Raw genomic sequence first — 18,206 nt, 5'->3', positions numbered from 1 at the left:
TTTTGCCACACAAATTTGCCAGCATGACTTCCTTGCTATGGTGGACTGAGTGGCCAGAACCTGTGAACCAAAATAAATCTTCCTCCTTAAGTTGTTTCAGTCACAGTCATATGAAAGTGGCTGATTCACTCATATGTACATATATACATATGTGCGTGTTCTCGATCTAGGAATTTCATTTCTAAGTACCTGAATTAAAGAATAATTCAGACCTCAGAAAAGGCTTTTGTACTGAGCACAAACATTCTTAAACAAGTGTTTCAGTTGTCCTGTGTGCTTTAACTAGGCATCTGAGACTCTTCTTGGGTATTTTGGATATAGGTCTGAAGCCAGCTACTTTTGATAGAAGATGATCTAGAAAAAAGAATCCAAGCACTAAAAGTCTTATTTGTTACCAGGTGATTTTGATACTAGATTTTTTCAGAGGGTACAGTTAGATGATGTAGTTTCCAAAAATTTCACTCGTCTGTAGTGACACAGTTAAACATAAGTCAAGTAGAAAAAGTTTCATCATAATTTTAAAAATAACTCTTGATTCTAATTGTTGATAATTGGTAGATATGATTAATTATTTATTCCATCATTTTGGGGGTGGGAAAGTAGAGTGATCATGATTTTTCTTTATGATGGAAAACTCCTAGATGGATGCTAACTAGTAAATGGAGAGAGGGAGAGGGAGAGAGAGAGGAAGGGAGACAGAGAGCGTGCAGGAGGGAGAGAGGAAAAATCCTTGGTAGTTATAAGAACCAGTAGGTGAAAGGTGAAAGGTGGAGGCTGCAGAGAACACTTATATTGCCAGTGTTATCTGCAAATGACCTGCTCATGCAAAGGAGAAAATGTAGCTTTGCACGAACATTTGATCTTCCATTTGCCAAACTAACCCAACAGGGCCATCCGTTCTCTGGGAAGAAAATAGTAACCTGTATCAGATATACTGATTTTCAAACAAACTACAATGTGGTAACTTTGGAATTAATGCATCTAACTCCACTCAGAGAAAATGCAAGGAATGGGGATTAAGAGAAGCAATGTCACCAAAGAGATAAACTTCTGGGCGTGCCTGTGAGCAAGTGTTTTCAGGCCTAACTAGGCAAGAAGCACTGAATGCGTGAGGCTGGAGTCCTGTACTGAATAAGGAAAGGGTGAGGTCAGCCAGTAGACTCCTCTCTCTTTCTGCTCTATGCAGTGTGACAGGCTCCTGCTGCCTCCTGTGCCTCCGGTGCCTTGACAGGCTTCATCCCTTAATCCCTGAGACAAAATAAAACTGTCTTTCCTTACGTTGCTTTTGCCAGGTAAATGTCATAGCAAAGGGGAAATGACACATGCGAAACATAAATATAACCTGTGCCTCAGCCGTAGTTTTCATGAGGTGGTATGCATATGAGTGTGTGTGAGCTCTCCCTACCCTTTACACTTTCAACTTTCCTGTGGACATATATACTCAACCTCAAAAACAGCCTTTATGCACAAACACTATCCTCTTGTCTTAGAGAATAGGAATCTGTTACATATGTCACAATCCATGTGCTAAGCAGCCTCCTCAGCCAAGCTGTGAACACAGAGATACCAAGAACTCACCTTCCTCATCACTGAACCTATAGCTTTTAGCTATAGAGGATAGGGAGAGCTTCTCACGAGATCTTAAGTACAGCTGCCTCCTTTTTAATTTAAGGCATGTCCTAGGACCTAACCTTGGATAGATGTTAGTTTGTGGGGTTTGCCTGTGGAAGAAACTCTCTGATCCCCATATCTTACACGAGTGATCTCTTTAGCGGTGGCTTTTAGGATGACTAGTTGGTGAAGAGATATAGAATGCAGACTGCAGTGTGCACATGCCCTTCAGCTCTGCCAAGGGCATCCACCCTGAGTGATCCACACAGACAGCTTGTCGTGACTTTAGGATGGCAGCGCTGAACACTAGGAGCTGTGCGAATCCAAAGTGTCTAAATTACACGGCCTGGACTGCTGATGAGCAGCTTTAAAAAATAAATCTGGCAGGTGGTAGAGACTGGAAACAAATCCTTTCTCCCCTGCCAGGGACTGAGGCATAGAAACACTGAACATTTCCAATACTTTGTGGATAGTATATGTACACTCTTGAGAAGAAGAGCAGTTGGGGAGCTCCCACTCTGTAGATCAGCTTAGTCTGCAGCTTACAATGTAGCCTATGTTAGTTTCTGATTTGGAGCAGTACTCCTGCCTCAGCTTCACAAGTGCTGCGAAAACAAGTTGAGCCATCATCCCCAACACTATGAATAATTTCAAAGCATGAGAGAACCTGTACAGCGTCCAAATTTGAGTCTGTGCTAGGAAAATACCTCTGTGGTATATAGTTCAGCCCTTGCACCTTAGAGACATGAGCGCTGAGACTCAAGAGACAGAAGGTGACCCAACAGTGGCCCAGGTTTTCCTCTACATGTTGCTCTTGGATGTTCCACCTTCCTGTCACATCAGGAGAGAAGCGCTGGTGGCTTGGTCCCCTGGGTATGTATGTTGGTCTGTTATATAGCAGAGGATGAGGGAAGCTAGGGCCAACTTCCTTCTACAACCATGGCAGGACTTTCAGGATCTGACAGACAGTGTGAGTTAAGAATGAAGTCATCTCACATTCTCCCTTTAAGATGCATAAGGGAAACTACAGGTTTTTAAAAAAACTTAATTCTTTTTCTTGATAACATGGGAAGAAAACTAGGCATGGTATACAATATGCCAGGAGGTTCATGAGTTCAAGGTCAGCCCAGTTTATGTAAAGAGAACCTGTCTACAACAAACAAAGCATGTAATCTTCTAAATAGGATTTTCCTCTTTCTTTCTCTTAAGAGCATTTCCTTTAGAAGAGCTATAATTATAAATACTTTCTCTTCTCTTTGAAATGTATATAAGCACCTTTGAAAACTAAATAGGCTTTTACCCTTTAAAAACCTTGCAGGCCTATCTTTATTATGAGCTTAGGAACTGCTTTTCTGCAAAGCAATAGCAAGAAAGTTAGCATCCTAGCCTGGGGCTATAATGCATTGTGTAAGTGCAGGTCCCTGGGAGACTGAGGCTGAAAGACCATTATGAACAATTTGGGGAGACTGAAGACCTTGTGTATGTATAAAAGAATGAGAGAAAGAAGCCAGGGGTGAGAGCGAATCTAAATAAATCTACTGCTACTTATGAGGGGCACTAACTCTGGCATTCACCTCATTCCAAGTCACAAAATGTCTCTTGCTGAAAAGATTTAACAAGTATCCCCAGCCCCAACCTTGCCCTTCACAGCAAACCGATTCTCTAACTCAGCTGAACACTGTAATCACTTGGACTAGTTATCTTTCAGCTAGAAACTAGTTACGGAGTGGTTGTGACTGCTTGTCTGGGTAATGACGGGGTAGAGGTAGGGGTTGTTTCTGTCTCTGTGACCCTTTCCTTGTGGTATATGAGACATCCTGGGTTAACTATTGCTTAGCAATTGTGTCTATTAGTTTTATGTCAACTTGACACAACCTAGAGTCATTTTGGAAGAGGAAGCATGAAGAGAAAATACCCCTTCCCGATTGGTCCATCGGCAAGCCTATATTTAATTCTCTTGGTTATTGATGTGGGAAGGCCCAGGTATCTGTGGGCAGTGCGGCTCCCTGAGCTGGTGGTCCTAAGTGCTGTAAGAAAGCAGGCTGAACAAGCCAGTAGTCCACCATGAACACACATACAGTCCTCTCATCCCACAGAAGCAGTAGGGTGTGGAGTTCAAAAAATGTTTAAAAGAAACATCCCACCCAGTCAGTATCTTTGAAAGGTCAGGAACTCCAGCCATATGTGGACCAGGATGGAGTCCAACAAAGAGAAAATGTCTCTACCAGCTATCACCCTCTCCAGGAAGTTGCAAAAGGACCGACTGACTTTAAAATTGGGTCCTGTGTTTGGAGGTTAAGGAAGAAGGGAATTATACTCAGACTGTGCAGTAGCCACGGTTTTATGCATAATTTCAAGAAATGTTTAAAAAAATTAATGACAGGGACATGAGTTCAGATGCAATGAGGGAAAATTACCCAACAGAGATAGCTTATGAATCGAGAAATATGAAAGGATTATTAATGCATTTATAAAGCTTTAGGACGGCTAGCTTCTTGGTGGGAACTTTGCTTTAAGGGCTCTAAAAAGTCACCTCAAAGCACTTAACTAGAAGCTTACAAAATGACTCACTGAGAGAACACAATGTCCCCAATGGTTCCCCAGCTCACCCCCTACTGTTGTCACTCACCGTGAGCTCTTTGCTCTTTGCAAAAGGCCACCAGCCACGCACACGCTTTTGCTGGAATATGGAGACCTTGCTCTCCTCACTTGCATTTTCAAACTTGGATAGATCGCAGGCTTTTGCAGACTTGGCCGCCCGAGGGAAACTGTTAAGGTTCATTTCCAGGGAGCCTGTGAAGAGATGCCCCTAACAATTACAGAAGGCTTTCCAGTGTCTGTGGATCAGCACAGAATCACATGCTCACTTGCAGGTACCCACTCAGTGTTACAGTACGTGTGAGATGTGTGAGATGTGCCTGCTATGAATGAGTAGGTGTAAATGGAATGGAGAGATGTATTGCCATAAAGAATTAATAACATGGTGGCAGGTGGAAGGCAGGGCTTTGGTTTGGGAAACTAAACCTACTGGACACCTTCCTGGCTCTCTGTTCTGTTCCCTGAGTCTGGATGATGGGTGTCAGGTTTGTTGTACTTCAGTACTGAGTTCCCATAGGAGGCCCCCCTCCATTCATTGTCTTCATCCAGGGTCAACGTCCTTCCCTCCTCTCCCCCTTCTCATCTACTCTACACTGGCATAAAGGACTCATGTATCTCACACCAACAACTTTCCTAGTATAAAGCAACATTTACTAAAGGTAAAACTCTAGTGCATGTACATCAGAAAAAAAATTTTGGTCTTTCCAAACTGGCCATGGCTTTGTGTAGTAGCAGATAGCCCTAGCCTGCCTACCTGCCCTCCTTACTTTAAAATATCCAGTTATAAAAATTTATTTATGCCTTTTTATTTAAGTATATATTTATATAAATTTACATAAAATATAAATATATATCTTTAAAAATGAGATTTTCCTCTCACATTCTTTTGCACTTAACATATCCTCCTCAACTTTCCAAACCACTGACTGTTTCGTATTTTAGTGGTTGCGAGGCTTCTGTTTACTGAGTGCCCTCTGTTTGTGAGAAGCTGTGGTTAATTCTTTTTCCTAAAGATTTACTTTATTACTTTATGCCTTAGTGTGTGGGCATGTATATGTGTCACAGTCGTGTAGGTGCCTGTGCAGGGCTGAGATACCCTGGGACTGGAGTCTTAGGTGGTTGTGAGGCTCCTGATGTGAGTGCTGGGAACCAAACCCAGGGTCCTCTGCCAGAGCAGCCCATGCCCTAAGTGCTGGGCAACCTCTTCAGTCCCTCTGGTTGACATAACACATTAGTAATGAACAAAAAGCTTAACTGTTTATTTTAGATAGAGCAAAGATCAAATTGTCTGGATGTATTGGGGCCTACAGTATGCACAGACTATAATTTATTTTGTCAGCTCCCCAGTAATAGCACTAGAATTATTGTCCTCATAACAAAATTACACTCAGCTCTCCCAAAGCTAGGGTGACATCCTTAATAGTAATGCATGCTCCAGAAAGCTAGCAGGCTTACCCAGAAAGTCGTCTGAGGAAAGTCTTTCAAAATCCCAGACCTGCAGCACCAGCACGGCGGGAGTCTTACATTCCATCTTCTCCAGAGAAAAGATGTTCTCCCGTTTGCTGATGACAATTTGCTTTTCAGCTGGCAGGTACTGGAAGGGAAACAGGAAGCGCCAGTTGAAGTTGCCTTCTCCAGTCAGGGAGTTGTAATGCACATCTGTCTCCTGCCTGTCATCCTCCAAACCCTTGATCCATCTGCATAAAGATTAAGGAGATTCAAACCTTCAGAGCATGTCACTCAGGCATCCACAGAGTCAAGAGTGACCCAACCAGCCTCAGTGGGGCTGAACCACAGCTTCAGGTTACATGTAGCCTGTGTTCGGATGGAAATTTCCATTTTAATATGAAAGAGAAAAGCTAGGATCCCAAAAGAAGACTCTTCCTAAAGCAGGGTGCATAAGTGTCTTTGGCTGTTTATAGATGAGAAGCTCTGTACAATTAGGATAGAAAATAGGAAAAAAACATGAAGTTCGAGTCTCTGCCACACTAGGAATCCTCTTAGCAAGGGGTACGGTCAACTCTACACTAGTGTGTTAGAACTGGATTACATCGAAGCCTCTAAAATTGGGTATTTGACCTGCTTTTGGGTCTAGGAATGGCTTCTCCTCTTTGATTCTGGGTCATTTGGGGTACAGAGGACAGGGACAGCAAGGGTGTAGGTTAGCTGCTTATAGATACTGAGCTTCCAAGTTCTACTTGCTCACTGTATAACTGTTGGTCAGTAGTCTAACTTCTTTGTGTCTCACATCTGTCTTTAAATATTAAAACTGGTTTTGGCTCCTGGTTTACCAGACTGTCCTGAGGAACTACATAGCACATCTGTTAAAGACCCTGGGAACTCTGGATGATCTATGACAGACATCCTTTCTTTTCAGTATTTTCCATCGTTTTTCCTCCATTCTAAGAATAATGTAATATTTTCAAGTAATATTTTCTCGTAGTACTTTATTCATGGTCAGTTGATCTAGAAAACAAAGACTTTTTATTCAAACAAATTGAGAATTCAAACAACTAGAGGCATTGAATTCCCTGGACCTGAAGTTAAAGGTACCTCTGAGCTGCCAGAAGTGGGCACTGGGTACTGAACTCGGTCCTCTGGAAGAGCAGTGTTTGCTCTTAACTTCTGAGCCATTTCTTCAGGCCCCAGACCACCTGTGTTCTGAAAGCATCCATTTCTCATTACTAGGGAAGATGAACCCCTTCTCTTTAGAGAGGAGTGACACATGTATTTAGTGGCAGGGAGGAGTAGACACACTTATTTAGTTAATGAAAAGAGAAAATGCCCTGGACTGTTAATAGCTGAATGGAAGAACCATGAACTTCCAGACCCTTGAGAAGTAATCAGCCAGGGTAGGTGGAAAAAAACAGGAAGAACATGCTGCTGTCAAGGACAAGAGAGACTGAGTGCAAAAGGAGCTAGCGAGCAGTGGTGCTGGGTGATCCTTAGAGCATGAGAAGAGAAAGATTAATTAGAAGGACAGATCCAAGCTGAGCCATTGGGGTTAGCAACAGTAGACCTATGTTTGTGCCAGTCCTGGGGAGCGAGGCAGCCACCTGCAAAGGCTAAGAAGCATGAATATGAGTGGCTCTATATACATCCTAATGACCAGGACTTGGAAGTTTCTGAACATTTCCAGAACCTTCCATGAGCCATGAGGAAATACCATTTTGCAGAACACCTTAGTCTTTCCTGAATGTGATTGGAGAGCAATTTCAGATAGTGTTGATTCTGTTCTCCAAGTATTGTCTTACTACTTTGATTACTCCTTCGTCATAATTAATTTGTTTATTCTCATTCTGGAGGGCCAAAAATGAGAATTTTGAACAACTGAGCATGCTTTGACTGCCAAGGTGCTTCTTGTTCAGGAAAGGGCAAAGATTATCAGCATAAGTTGCAGTGAGTTGCATCTGATTTTCTATGTCCTCACAGGCTCCCTGGCTGGGGGCTGAATGGAAGCAGGACTGAACTTTAGGAGGTATATTGAATGCTTCAATTCCAGAGCCCTAGGCTGGAATCTCAGTAGCAAATGGGGAGGCCTAAGTTCCAGCCTTTGCCTTAGCTTTATCATCTGTTGAACACATGCCTCTCTCCTCTATGACATGCATGTTGCATGTTGCTCTGCTTGCCTACAATGGAAGGGCAGATACACTTTGAAGAACACTTAAAAGTTTAGTTATCCTACATTCAACTGAAAGATAGCTATATAAGATTTACACACTGAAAGTGTTTTCATAAAATAATTCTTAGCAAAATAAATGAACAAGACAAATACTTTTCACAGAAAATGGCCTTATCTAACAAAGCAAGACACTTCTTTCAATGGAATGTGGGTGGCAGCTTCCCTGAAGCATAGATTGGCTAGAGGCTACAGGGAGGCAGGAGATGGAGAAAGGAAAAATGGATCTTGTGGGGAACCTTACCCTTTGACATAAATGTCGCTTGATTTTTGACCTGTGAAGATATTTTCATCTTCTAAAATAACATCTTCAGTGTTCCAGATAGTCACCCTCAGCTCGTACCTGGGGTGAAGGAATGCACTGTTAGGCAGCTGGCTTTGAAATGGGATCAAAAGCATTTCTGTGGCGAGCTTTGTGGGGTCACTGGACAGTTGGTGGAATTTTGACAGCACCAGGACAAAAGAAGTAAGTCAAGGGTGAAATCTGACTCTGGCCTTGGGCTCAGCAGACTGGCCAGGATTAAGAACATTTACATTTGAAGCTCTGGGAATGCTCAGGGGATGTAGGTGTGGCTGTCTCTTTGTCTCTTAGAAATTCCTTTTGTCTCAGTCTCCCCACCTAGCCCCAGAAAGACATTTACAGGATTTTTGATTTTTGGGTTGCTTGTTCCTTGACTCAGAACTGATCTTATCTTTCTTCATCTAATTACAGTGGTTTAAAAGAGGACTGAAATGTAAAACTTGCCCTTTAGCCTCAGAACTGTCTGGAGTCAAGTTATAGTTTTGTCTAATTGTCTTTTATTCTTTCAATCCTCACTCCTGCCCTGGGGAACCTGTTATTTGATGGAGCTAGTCTAGGTCACATTGCTTTTGGTCTGTGAGCCTGAGTTCATCAAGTTCATTGGCATCAGCACTCAAGGTTGGTCTGCCAGAACTAAGTGGCCCAACCAGAGATCTTAGGAGTATGAGGGGGTCAGAGTAGCTCCAGCTTCTATGGACCAGCATTTTCCATACAAGAATCTTGAAACTCAGAGCCACCAATTCAACCACCTCTGTCACCACATCTCATGCACCTCTGCCACTGGCCAGAGGACCATCTCCCACCTCAAATGTTTCAATCCTTTACTCTGCTAACAAGGTCTCTTCCCCTCAGCATGGAGAAAATTTACTTACCCTTTGGGTTTCCTTGGTGAAATGTCAACAGGAGGTCCAAGCTGAGGTGTATCTTTGGGAAACATATCCACCCACATCTGTAGACGGCCCTTGTTGACAAAAGAAAGTTTCCTTTAGCTTTGAGAGATGGCAGGGCATGATAATTGACCATTTATTATTTTAAAATATCCCTGTATTAGAAATGAATGTTAGATAGGATTTGGTGTCTTTATATACATGTAGGCTATTTATTAACAAAGGTAGAGTCTTCTCTGGCTCTTCTTCTCTTCTTTTCCTCCCTCCCTTCCTTCCTTCCATCCTTGAGCAAGACTCTCAAGTAGCTCAAGACTTGAGACTTGAGCTACTTGAGACTGACCCCTGTCCTGTCCCTGTTCTATTAAACCTCTCCATGTGGAACCGTATTGGTTTGGTGTGGTTTGTCCAGGCATGAGCTGAGAAATCTAGTTAACAACAATGTATGTCTAGCTGGCCTTGAACTCCTGATACAGCTCTACCTCCCAAATTCTAGAATTACAGAAATGTACCACCATGCCTTAGATAATGCATCTTATTAAGAGTTTACTGATGCATAAGTTAAGCATTGGGGAAAGGCAAGAAAATGTTTATTTAGCCTATCCTATGTAGTAGACATGGCACTATGAGGTCAAGACCTTTTACATATCAGTTAAGCTTCAAAGTTCTTACAAAGGACTTTGTTAATTAAAATTGTTAAGATGGAAATATTAAATTAACAGTGACTTCAAAGCATAATTTCTCAACTCTGATATTACTGACATTGTTACTAGGCAATTCTCTCTTTGGAGTGGAGGCCATTCCATGAACTGTAGAATGTTTAGTTTAGCAGTTACTAGATACTAATAGCACCTTACCTACTGCTGAGAACCCAAACTACTTCCAGAAAGACAGTGCTGTGTTCCTTAAGAAAAAGCTTAAAACCATACTTGGATAGAGTCACTCCTTTAATATGTAGGTTGATGTTAAGGTGATACATGATTGGATAGTGGAGAGGTAGACGGGGAAAGAGCCAGAGATTCCTGGAGGAAACAAGATGGAAGCTGATGTGAATGTTTCTCTCAGTGCAGCTCTTCATAAATAAGGTTGATATGAATATTTCGAAGGATTTCTCTGGATCTGTTTATTTCATATAGATAGGAAGTTTATATCTTTGTTCATTGGTTATAAGCTTATTGTGTAGAGGGTCTGTGGATTGGGAATTTAACATATAAACCTGTTTGATAAGTTAATGATTGTGAATCATGTTTTTACTGGGTTGTGGAGGACAGTGTGTGTAAGCAACAACTGAGATGGGTAAGTGAATTAAACTGCCTGGGAAGTGAACTGAGTGGAATGGACGGCTTGTGGATCCTGTAATAGTGTCTGGGTGCCTGGCTCCATACTAGAGAAGCTCCTGCAGAGTTACACCTTGGTGCTGATAACAACAGAACCATATGTTAATATTTACCACAACATAAAACACACAGAATCAGCTTTTAGTGACAAGACATTTCTTGTGGATGAACACTCTACTTTAGGCCAAATCTATCCTACCCATCACTGCACATCTTCCTTGGCAGGAATGGAGGCATTCTAAAGAGACACTTATGTCCCTTTCTTTAGCTGTAAAACTAGTAACATAATGGTTCCCAAGAAAGTGAAATTTTCTCTGGAATTTTATGTGGGAGGTAGAAAACTGGTACTGGCTCATCTTGTAGAAAGATTCCATATATTCTGACAATTTGCTAGACTGCTTTGAAGAAGAGACTGAAGCAAAGGCAATGATAGACCAGTGACTGGTGGGAACAGTACTGCCTAGTTAAGACCTTTTGAACTCTATTAATTTATGGACACAGTTAATAAATCTTTTTTTTTTTTTTTTTTTGCTCTTCACTGTGACTTTGTCTGGTTGATTTTCCCACTGAGGATGAGTTACCACCTCTAACTTTTTAAGGCTGGCAAAATCCAGGCTCTGACCTTAACAACGATGATAATATTACCTGCTCTATCCCTGGCTTAGCCTTGTGGTACAGTGGCCTTGTTTCAATGTGCTCAGGAACCAGCCTACACCCCACCTCAGGGATATCCTCCCAAGAGTGTAGCACCTTGAGGGCCAAGTGTTCATAAGACTCCACCATTTCCTCTGCAGGGAGTAAAGACAAGGGAAGAGGCTTGTTAGAAGAAGAGAGTGATAGCTGCTGATGCCATCTTAAGCACTTCCCTTTGACTTAAAGACACTAGAACATAGTAGGAATAAGAGAAAATAAAAACCAGAAAGAACTGGAGTATGAAAGACAGAAACTGAATGTGGAGACAGAGACCTCAGACGAGTCAATTGATAAGAAGACAGAGACATAAAACATGCCTTGGAGTGTGGGGGAGTTTGCATACCACACACAAAGACACACACACACATGCACACACACTCTCTACTAGATTCCTGAAAATGCCACAGCAGATAGACCCCAGATATGGAAGAGGGTACGTTTGTTCACACTATGGTGTGAGGGCCTAGAAATCAGGGTAGCCTCTGGTAAAAAATGGTGAAATAAGGTGTGCTTGTAGATGTCTTCTCTTTGCCTGGGATCTCCCAACTATAAACACCCATGCTTCATTTCACCCAAGGAGGGGACTCATGGCTTAAATAAAACAATAATAAAAAAAATCAGATGGAAGGAATATCATAAAGTAAGACAAAATTATTGAAAGAATGAAATCTTCTTGACAAAGCTTATAGTGTGATAAATATGATATAAGATGATATAAGATATAAGACATAAGATAATCAAACCTGACTTTATAGAAAGGGACCATAGAACAAAACGAGCTGGTAGTGATAATTATATCAGTGAGAGCTTATAGAGTTAGACAATTGATAGATAAAACCTTTGTCATAAAGTTTAATCACCCAGGAAGTGATGTTATGAGTATAATTTTAGATTTTTAGAGTGCAAAATTGCTAGCTTTATAATTATTATTTAGTCATATGTATAGTTTTGACCAAATAATTACATCACCGAAAAAGTAAACTGTGAATAGGAAGTTTTTTTTTAAAGGAAGTCCTTATCAATATGTCATCAAAAGACTGTCTAAATAGCAATAACTGCAGGCAAGAATCCTCAGAATGTTCTTGGATCCAAAATAAAGGAGTAAAAAGAAATAAAAATGGTGGAAGTCAATAGTGTTGTATCAGACTCACTATCGCCTCAGTTCGACTGTAGCAGAATCATGGAAGCTTTAGAGAGAAGCAGTAACTGCTCAGATGTGCTGGTACCAGAATTGTGCTGTGTTATTAAAAATGTCTTTTGTCCCCTCCTCCCAAATGTATGGAAACTTCTTTGGGATCTGCAGGGTATGTGCTGTGATACTCTCTTTTGGTACTACAATAAGATAGTTTGGCAGAGCACTTGCAGTGTTGGGATTCTGTAAACCCCACCCCTCAGTTACCTGACAATAGCCAGGTATGCTCTGCTCCAGTGACCTGACACTATAAAAGGGGCTGCTTGCTCCCTCCTCTCTCTCTTGTTCCCCACCCTTACCCCTCCTCTCCCCCTTCCCTTGTCCCCTCTCTCTCCATGTGCTTATGGCCAGCCTCTACTCCTCTACTTCTCTATTCCTCTCCTCTCCTCTCTCTCTCTCTCTCTCATTCTCTCTCTCTCTCTCTCTCTCTCTCTCTCTCTCTCTCTCTCTCTCACTTCCTCTACTACCCTCTTAACTCCTCCATGACCTAAATAAACTCTATTCTGCACTATACCTCGTGTGGCTGGTGCCTTAGGGGGAAGGGATTCCCAACATGGGTTTCCAGAGGCATCTCCCTTGCCACTAGACCTCACCTCACCTACAAGGGCAATACCCCCCCTATTTTCTTTATCCTTTTCCTAACATCTAACAACAGTGGTGCACCGAGTGAGGAGATTAGATTTCCTCACGACTGGATATTTCTTCTTCCTTTCATGCAGGTAGTTGGTTGCGCCTACTGTTTAAGGCTAGATGACATTCATTTAAAGCTCTTGCTTGGCACATTTGCAAGTCCTTAACCCACACAAAGACTGAAAGGCAATCGACCTTGTTGCAATGTAGTCACCTGAACCTTGTAATTGTGAGTGCTTGTCATTAGCCTACCTAATTTTTCAATCTTTCCCTTTTGTAATTAGATGACCCACTGTCCCCAAGCCTGGCCACTGGAACCAGCCTTTTTAAAATAACAGTTGCATCGGCGGAGCCCTGTGCTGGGACTTACCAGAGTCATCTTCGGTGAAGACTGTTTTCCCAGAAAAGACCTTATTTCCGATCTGTATCTTCCCAGGGCGAAAGTGTGGTCCATCCAGCTTGTTGTCTTTGCAGAGCTTGGTTAGGATTTCTGTGGGTTTGGATGTGTCCCTCCAGGCATTGTATCCTTCTCTGAGAAGAAGGGGAAGGACAGAGGATGTGAGACTGGTTGTACTCAAGGGGAATACCCTCTGAGGTCCTCAGTAAAAGCTCCTGTCACGTGTGGCTAGTGTAGTTTCCCTCAATTATATGCCTGAGCTAGTGTGTTTGGCTTTGTTTCATTTTTTTTTCTCTTTCTAGTCAGACACCTTTGTATAAAAGCACAGCTTGCATATAAGACAGGGTTTGTAGGAAGCATGACATAAAGATGATTTGCAGGAAATTTTGATTTTTTTAAAGTGATACACTTTCCCTTTAAAAAGAACATTGAAGTGAAATTTAATGAAATTTATGAATATAATGAAATTTATCATTTTGAAGCTGACTTGTTCAGTGGTATTATTTACTGTCCTAATAACATGCAGTCATGCTCTTTGCCTAGTTATAAAACGATGCCCTCGCCCTGAAAGAAGACCCTGTATCCATGTACTTCCTCTCTGTCTGCTCCTTTAGCAGCTCCTATCTGTCTGTCTGTTTGTTTGTTTTTCTGCTGGGGGTCTCGGCAAGTTTAGCCAGTGTTTGGTCATTTCTGTGGTACTTAAGAAAAAAGTCCTGGCTTATTACCTCAATGTCTCTTCTTCCTCCCCTACCATCCCCCACACCACACACAATTCATCATATAGACTCATGTTTTCCTAATAAGTGACTTTCCTGGGTCTCCCCAGCCCTTTTATTCCCTAAGAAATAGCTATTATGGAGGAAGTGGATCACTGGACACAAGGCAGGCCCTGGTTTCCACCCACTCCCTGCTTCTTGGCCTTCCACGATAGGAACTGAACAATCATATGTCCTACACATCAAGAAGGCAATTGGCTCTACTACTTTATAGCATGTTCATATTTGCTAATAGTGTGTAGGCCCAGTACATTAAAGACTGCAATCAGTATTAATTGACAGCTATGAAATACATAAGCTACAAAGAAAGAACAGTAAATAAATTGTAAAGCACGTGATCTAAGTTCAGAAGAAAATAGTATAGAAAAAACACTAAAAGGAAATAAGCAAAAATGTACATAAATATTTAATTGTATCAGTAAATTGTAATTTGTAATTTGCTTGTAATTTGTAAGATTTTGTTAAAAATGTAATTAGATGCAACACATTTAGAAAGAAAATCAAGCTGGTAGCCTACATTTTAAAGTAAAGTTGACTTGCAAATTTTTGTAAAGAATGCAATTTAAATCTACTCTTTCTTCACTTATAAAATAAAGCAAGTTTTAGAGGAATGGATAAGATATTGCATGCAAAACCCTTAAAACAGCAAGTCCTAAGCATATACAGCTGTTTACACAATTCTGAGACACTGACAATGTTTGTGATGTTTTTGATGTTTACATTGTGTTGACCATTCTTCATCTAGCACCACCTCCTGGGAATCCTGACCACCAAACACTGGTGAATGCACAAGTACACCGCAACCTGACTCTTAGCTCTTTAAGAACTGGCCCCGAGTTTTAAATTAGAACTGTTTCCCCAGCCTCATTGGCTCTCGAGCATGGAATAGTCTCTCCAGACCAGCTCTGCTGCTATGATCTGCCATTCTAGAGATAAATGCATGCACAGTCCAAATCTCCACATGGCTGTGGTCCTGAGACACCAACAGGTTCCCCACAGGAGAAAACTTACATCTCATACTGGCCCTGCAAGCCACAGATGGCTCTGTGTCTGCTGTAGAAACGATTTTCCAGGTCAATCTTGGTCTCTCCAATGAGGTCATCTGACCCAATCATGTCATGGTCATAAATCAGGACGGAGAGCAAGGACTCCTTTGGGAAGGTAGCCTGGATCTCAAATGACCTGAGTCCAAGCAGAGGACTGAGTATTAGCAATTTCTGGAAGCATGGAACTTCACCAGTTTCGTTTGGTTAGCACTTGTGGTCTACTTTGATGACACACTGACTGGACTGATAATTCAGTTAGAATTGATGGGCATCTGTGTGGTTTATTATCCAGGTACAATCTTCTGATCTCTTTATTAAATTTCAATAGAGAATGATTCTCCCTTTCATATGTCATATCTTAGAGTTGTTGGTCTGATTTCCAGTCCTATTTCAGACCTAAACTCTATGTCTGTTAAACATTGTGGGTCTTACTTAATCTCTTTCACCTTCCATGAATGAAAATGAGAAGAAATATGACTTTTTAAGAAACATGCTGGGGTGGTCAATCACATAAAACACACATCAGTGTTCCAGGTTTTCAGCTCATACACAGTGAGAACACTGTCATTCATTTCTGTTACCGCTTCGTTGAGGAACACTAGCTGGAGTTTTCAAAGAGAAAACCTCACTGATGGAACCAAAGATTGCAGGGCTAAAATGCCATCTCCACAGGCTGAGCCTCCATGAGAACAGAATCTTCTGACTTCCACACCACTGAAGCTTGCACTTGGCCATCAGAGAATATATACTTAGTGGCTATTTCTTTGAACTACAAAGCATGTCAGAAATATATATCCAGTACCTCTATTTTGTAAATAAGGGAATCAAAATCCAGAGAACATAAGAATCATGAATTAAGCCTTCCTAGAGCACTCAGTGGGATCCTAAGACTAGTATGGCCACAATTAACCCTTCCCAGTGAGAAAAATAAAGTCAGTTTAGCACCAGTGATTATACTTGATGGAGCAGGCTCTAAAATGTCTCATATGGAGCTGCACAGGGGAGAAATCCATGTGCCCTTCATCTATCAAGGATTTTGATGCCTTTCTTGGCTTCAATATTGATGGTGCATTCCTTAACTTTAATATTTGGATTCTAGGTTTTAATGGCTATTCTGGGGGTTTATCAGAAGGAAGCACTGAACTATTACTGAATTAGCCACCCAGGATGGACTTAATAGTGGCTTCACTGTCCTTGGCAACAGTGACAGAGGACATGATGGCTCTGGCCCTTTTTATCAAACTGTCCTTAAATTAATGCGGTCTGAACTTTAACTGGAGCTGTCATTCAAAGAGTTTTCAAAACCAAGATTGGATTCTTAGTTTCCCTGGAAACTCCTAGGCTTATGTCAGGTCCTATGTCAGTAATAATACCATTAGAATGCTACCAGCATTCATTGCTTGATGAAAGATAATTAAGTGATTAAAACCTGAGACAGTGTTTGGAGGCTTAGAGGTTCAAAGCCAATATGACTCTTTTGTTCATCCATTCATCTCCTAACTTATTTTTCTGACATTTGTCACACAGCCACTGTGTGACAGGTTTAAGAGTAGAATCCTTTCCAGTGGGTAAGGCATACAAGAAGTTGGCAGAAGAAAATGACAGGAGCCAGGATTGAGTCATGAGCAGTGTGTTGTGAGCTAGGGGGAAAGGAGCATAAAGAGAAATCTCATTGCCCCAGGGAATAGACTGCAGATAGCTCTCCTGGCTCTAGACCTGTAGAGCTCAGACTTGGCCCTCTCCTGTCTTCATGGGACTTCCCACAGTATCATACATAATCCCTGATTTATTTTTCTCTCAGTAGTCATAGGATCCCTACGAAACACCAACTGTGGAGCATCTGACATAAGACAGATTCTCAGTAACCATGAAGGTACCAATCAAAGTAGGCAGATGCCATGATGAGGGCCCAGCCAGCACCCACACCTGCAGAGGTGAGCGAACCACAGTCAGTGAACTGTTAGTTGTCTAAGATTAGCCTTTTGCTATTCCATTGTTTGAGAATAGTGAAGAATTGCCAGAGACTATGATCATACTCCACGTTATAATGGTGCAGAGTGGCAGAGCCCCATCAGATCTCATCATCAAATGGAGGAAGTTTTGTTTGTGCACCTACTAAATCTCTCCCCTATTCTTTCATAATAAAATGCTTATTCAGCACTTATTAAGTGCCAGACCCGGTCTGCAGTGCCGACAAGTGGTATTGGCCACATGAGTTCATGTAGAGACAGATGTGACCTTCTGGTCGAGGGAAGAAGATGACCAGTGAACACAAAAACAAGTAAACACGGGCCAGAAGGTATGAAGGAGGAAAGGAGGCAGCAAAGGGAGCCAGGGTATTAGTGGAAGTGTGTGTGACATCCTCACATGAATACTCTTGTCTTGCAGTGATCCTCAGGAGGGGTCCCTAAGACCCAGGTTAAGCACTCAGCCTGCTGGAACACAGTAATTTTGAGCTAGGAACTTGTGACCTAGTGTAAGAATAGAAGATACACCCCACCAACCAGCTACACCTAAAGAGAGTAGGAAAGCAAGTCTAATCCACTGCAGGGAAACTGTAATGACAAAATGGAAGTAGTAGTTCCTTAAGTGGCAGAGGCAGTAGCTGTTACCTCTAGATCAGAGAAATAGATACATGGATCTGGAACTGTCAGCTTAACTGGTCCCATTAATTCAGAGTAGGTTATGACCTCATTTCCTCAGGAGCAATAACTCTAACAAACTGATGCTCATCTAATGCCATGGGGTCCAAAGCCAATGTAAATGGACATATGAATTTACATGAGTCTGGTGGTGATCTCCTCCCATGCTTTTAGTTCCTCAAAAGAAAAAAGAAAAAAAAAAAAAAGAAAGAAAGAAAGTTACATGTACTAAGATGTTGTTAAAGTAGCCAAGGAGAAGGGAAAGGTAGCACGTATGACATATGTGTTGGATATGGGTTGTAGATGTTTCACACATTCTTTCGAAGGAGTCTAGAGATAGGTGTCACTACTGCTTCATAGATAAGAGAAGCTCCAATAAGAGAGACAAAGTTAGCTGCATGACGGTACAGACTGTTATAA

General features: G+C 41.7%; 1 protein-coding gene and 1 long non-coding RNA gene across 2 annotated transcripts in view; one reads left to right on the top strand and one right to left on the bottom strand.

Annotated features, from left to right (window-relative positions):
- LOC308437782 overlaps positions 1 to 13,345 on the top strand; it is a 79,145-nt gene extending 65,800 nt beyond the window's left edge. The window contains exon 3 of the long non-coding RNA XR_013975568.1: positions 13,210 to 13,345. This is a non-coding gene — a long non-coding RNA (uncharacterized lncRNA). The remainder of the gene's footprint in view (positions 1 to 13,209) is intronic.
- The window catches only part of FER1L6 (fer-1 like family member 6), a gene marked incomplete at both ends in the record, with an annotated part of 122,170 nt that overhangs the window by 6,099 nt on the left and 97,865 nt on the right, over positions 1 to 18,206 (bottom strand). Inside the window, 7 exons of the mRNA XM_080938937.1 lie at positions 4,241 to 4,404; positions 5,665 to 5,906; positions 8,133 to 8,231; positions 9,062 to 9,150; positions 11,056 to 11,198; positions 13,296 to 13,456; positions 15,110 to 15,280. Of these exons, the coding sequence (XP_080795063.1) occupies positions 4,241 to 4,404; positions 5,665 to 5,906; positions 8,133 to 8,231; positions 9,062 to 9,150; positions 11,056 to 11,198; positions 13,296 to 13,456; positions 15,110 to 15,280 (1,069 nt within the window). The remainder of the gene's footprint in view (positions 1 to 4,240; positions 4,405 to 5,664; positions 5,907 to 8,132; positions 8,232 to 9,061; positions 9,151 to 11,055; positions 11,199 to 13,295; positions 13,457 to 15,109; positions 15,281 to 18,206) is intronic.

The sequence above is a fragment of the Micromys minutus genome, assembly GCF_963924665.1.
Source record: "Micromys minutus genome assembly, chromosome: 27".
In the NCBI taxonomy this organism is placed as follows: Eukaryota; Metazoa; Chordata; class Mammalia; order Rodentia; family Muridae; genus Micromys; species Micromys minutus.
The sequence above is the reverse complement of the archived record's forward strand: the minus strand, read 5'-3'. Positions and strand labels throughout refer to the sequence as shown.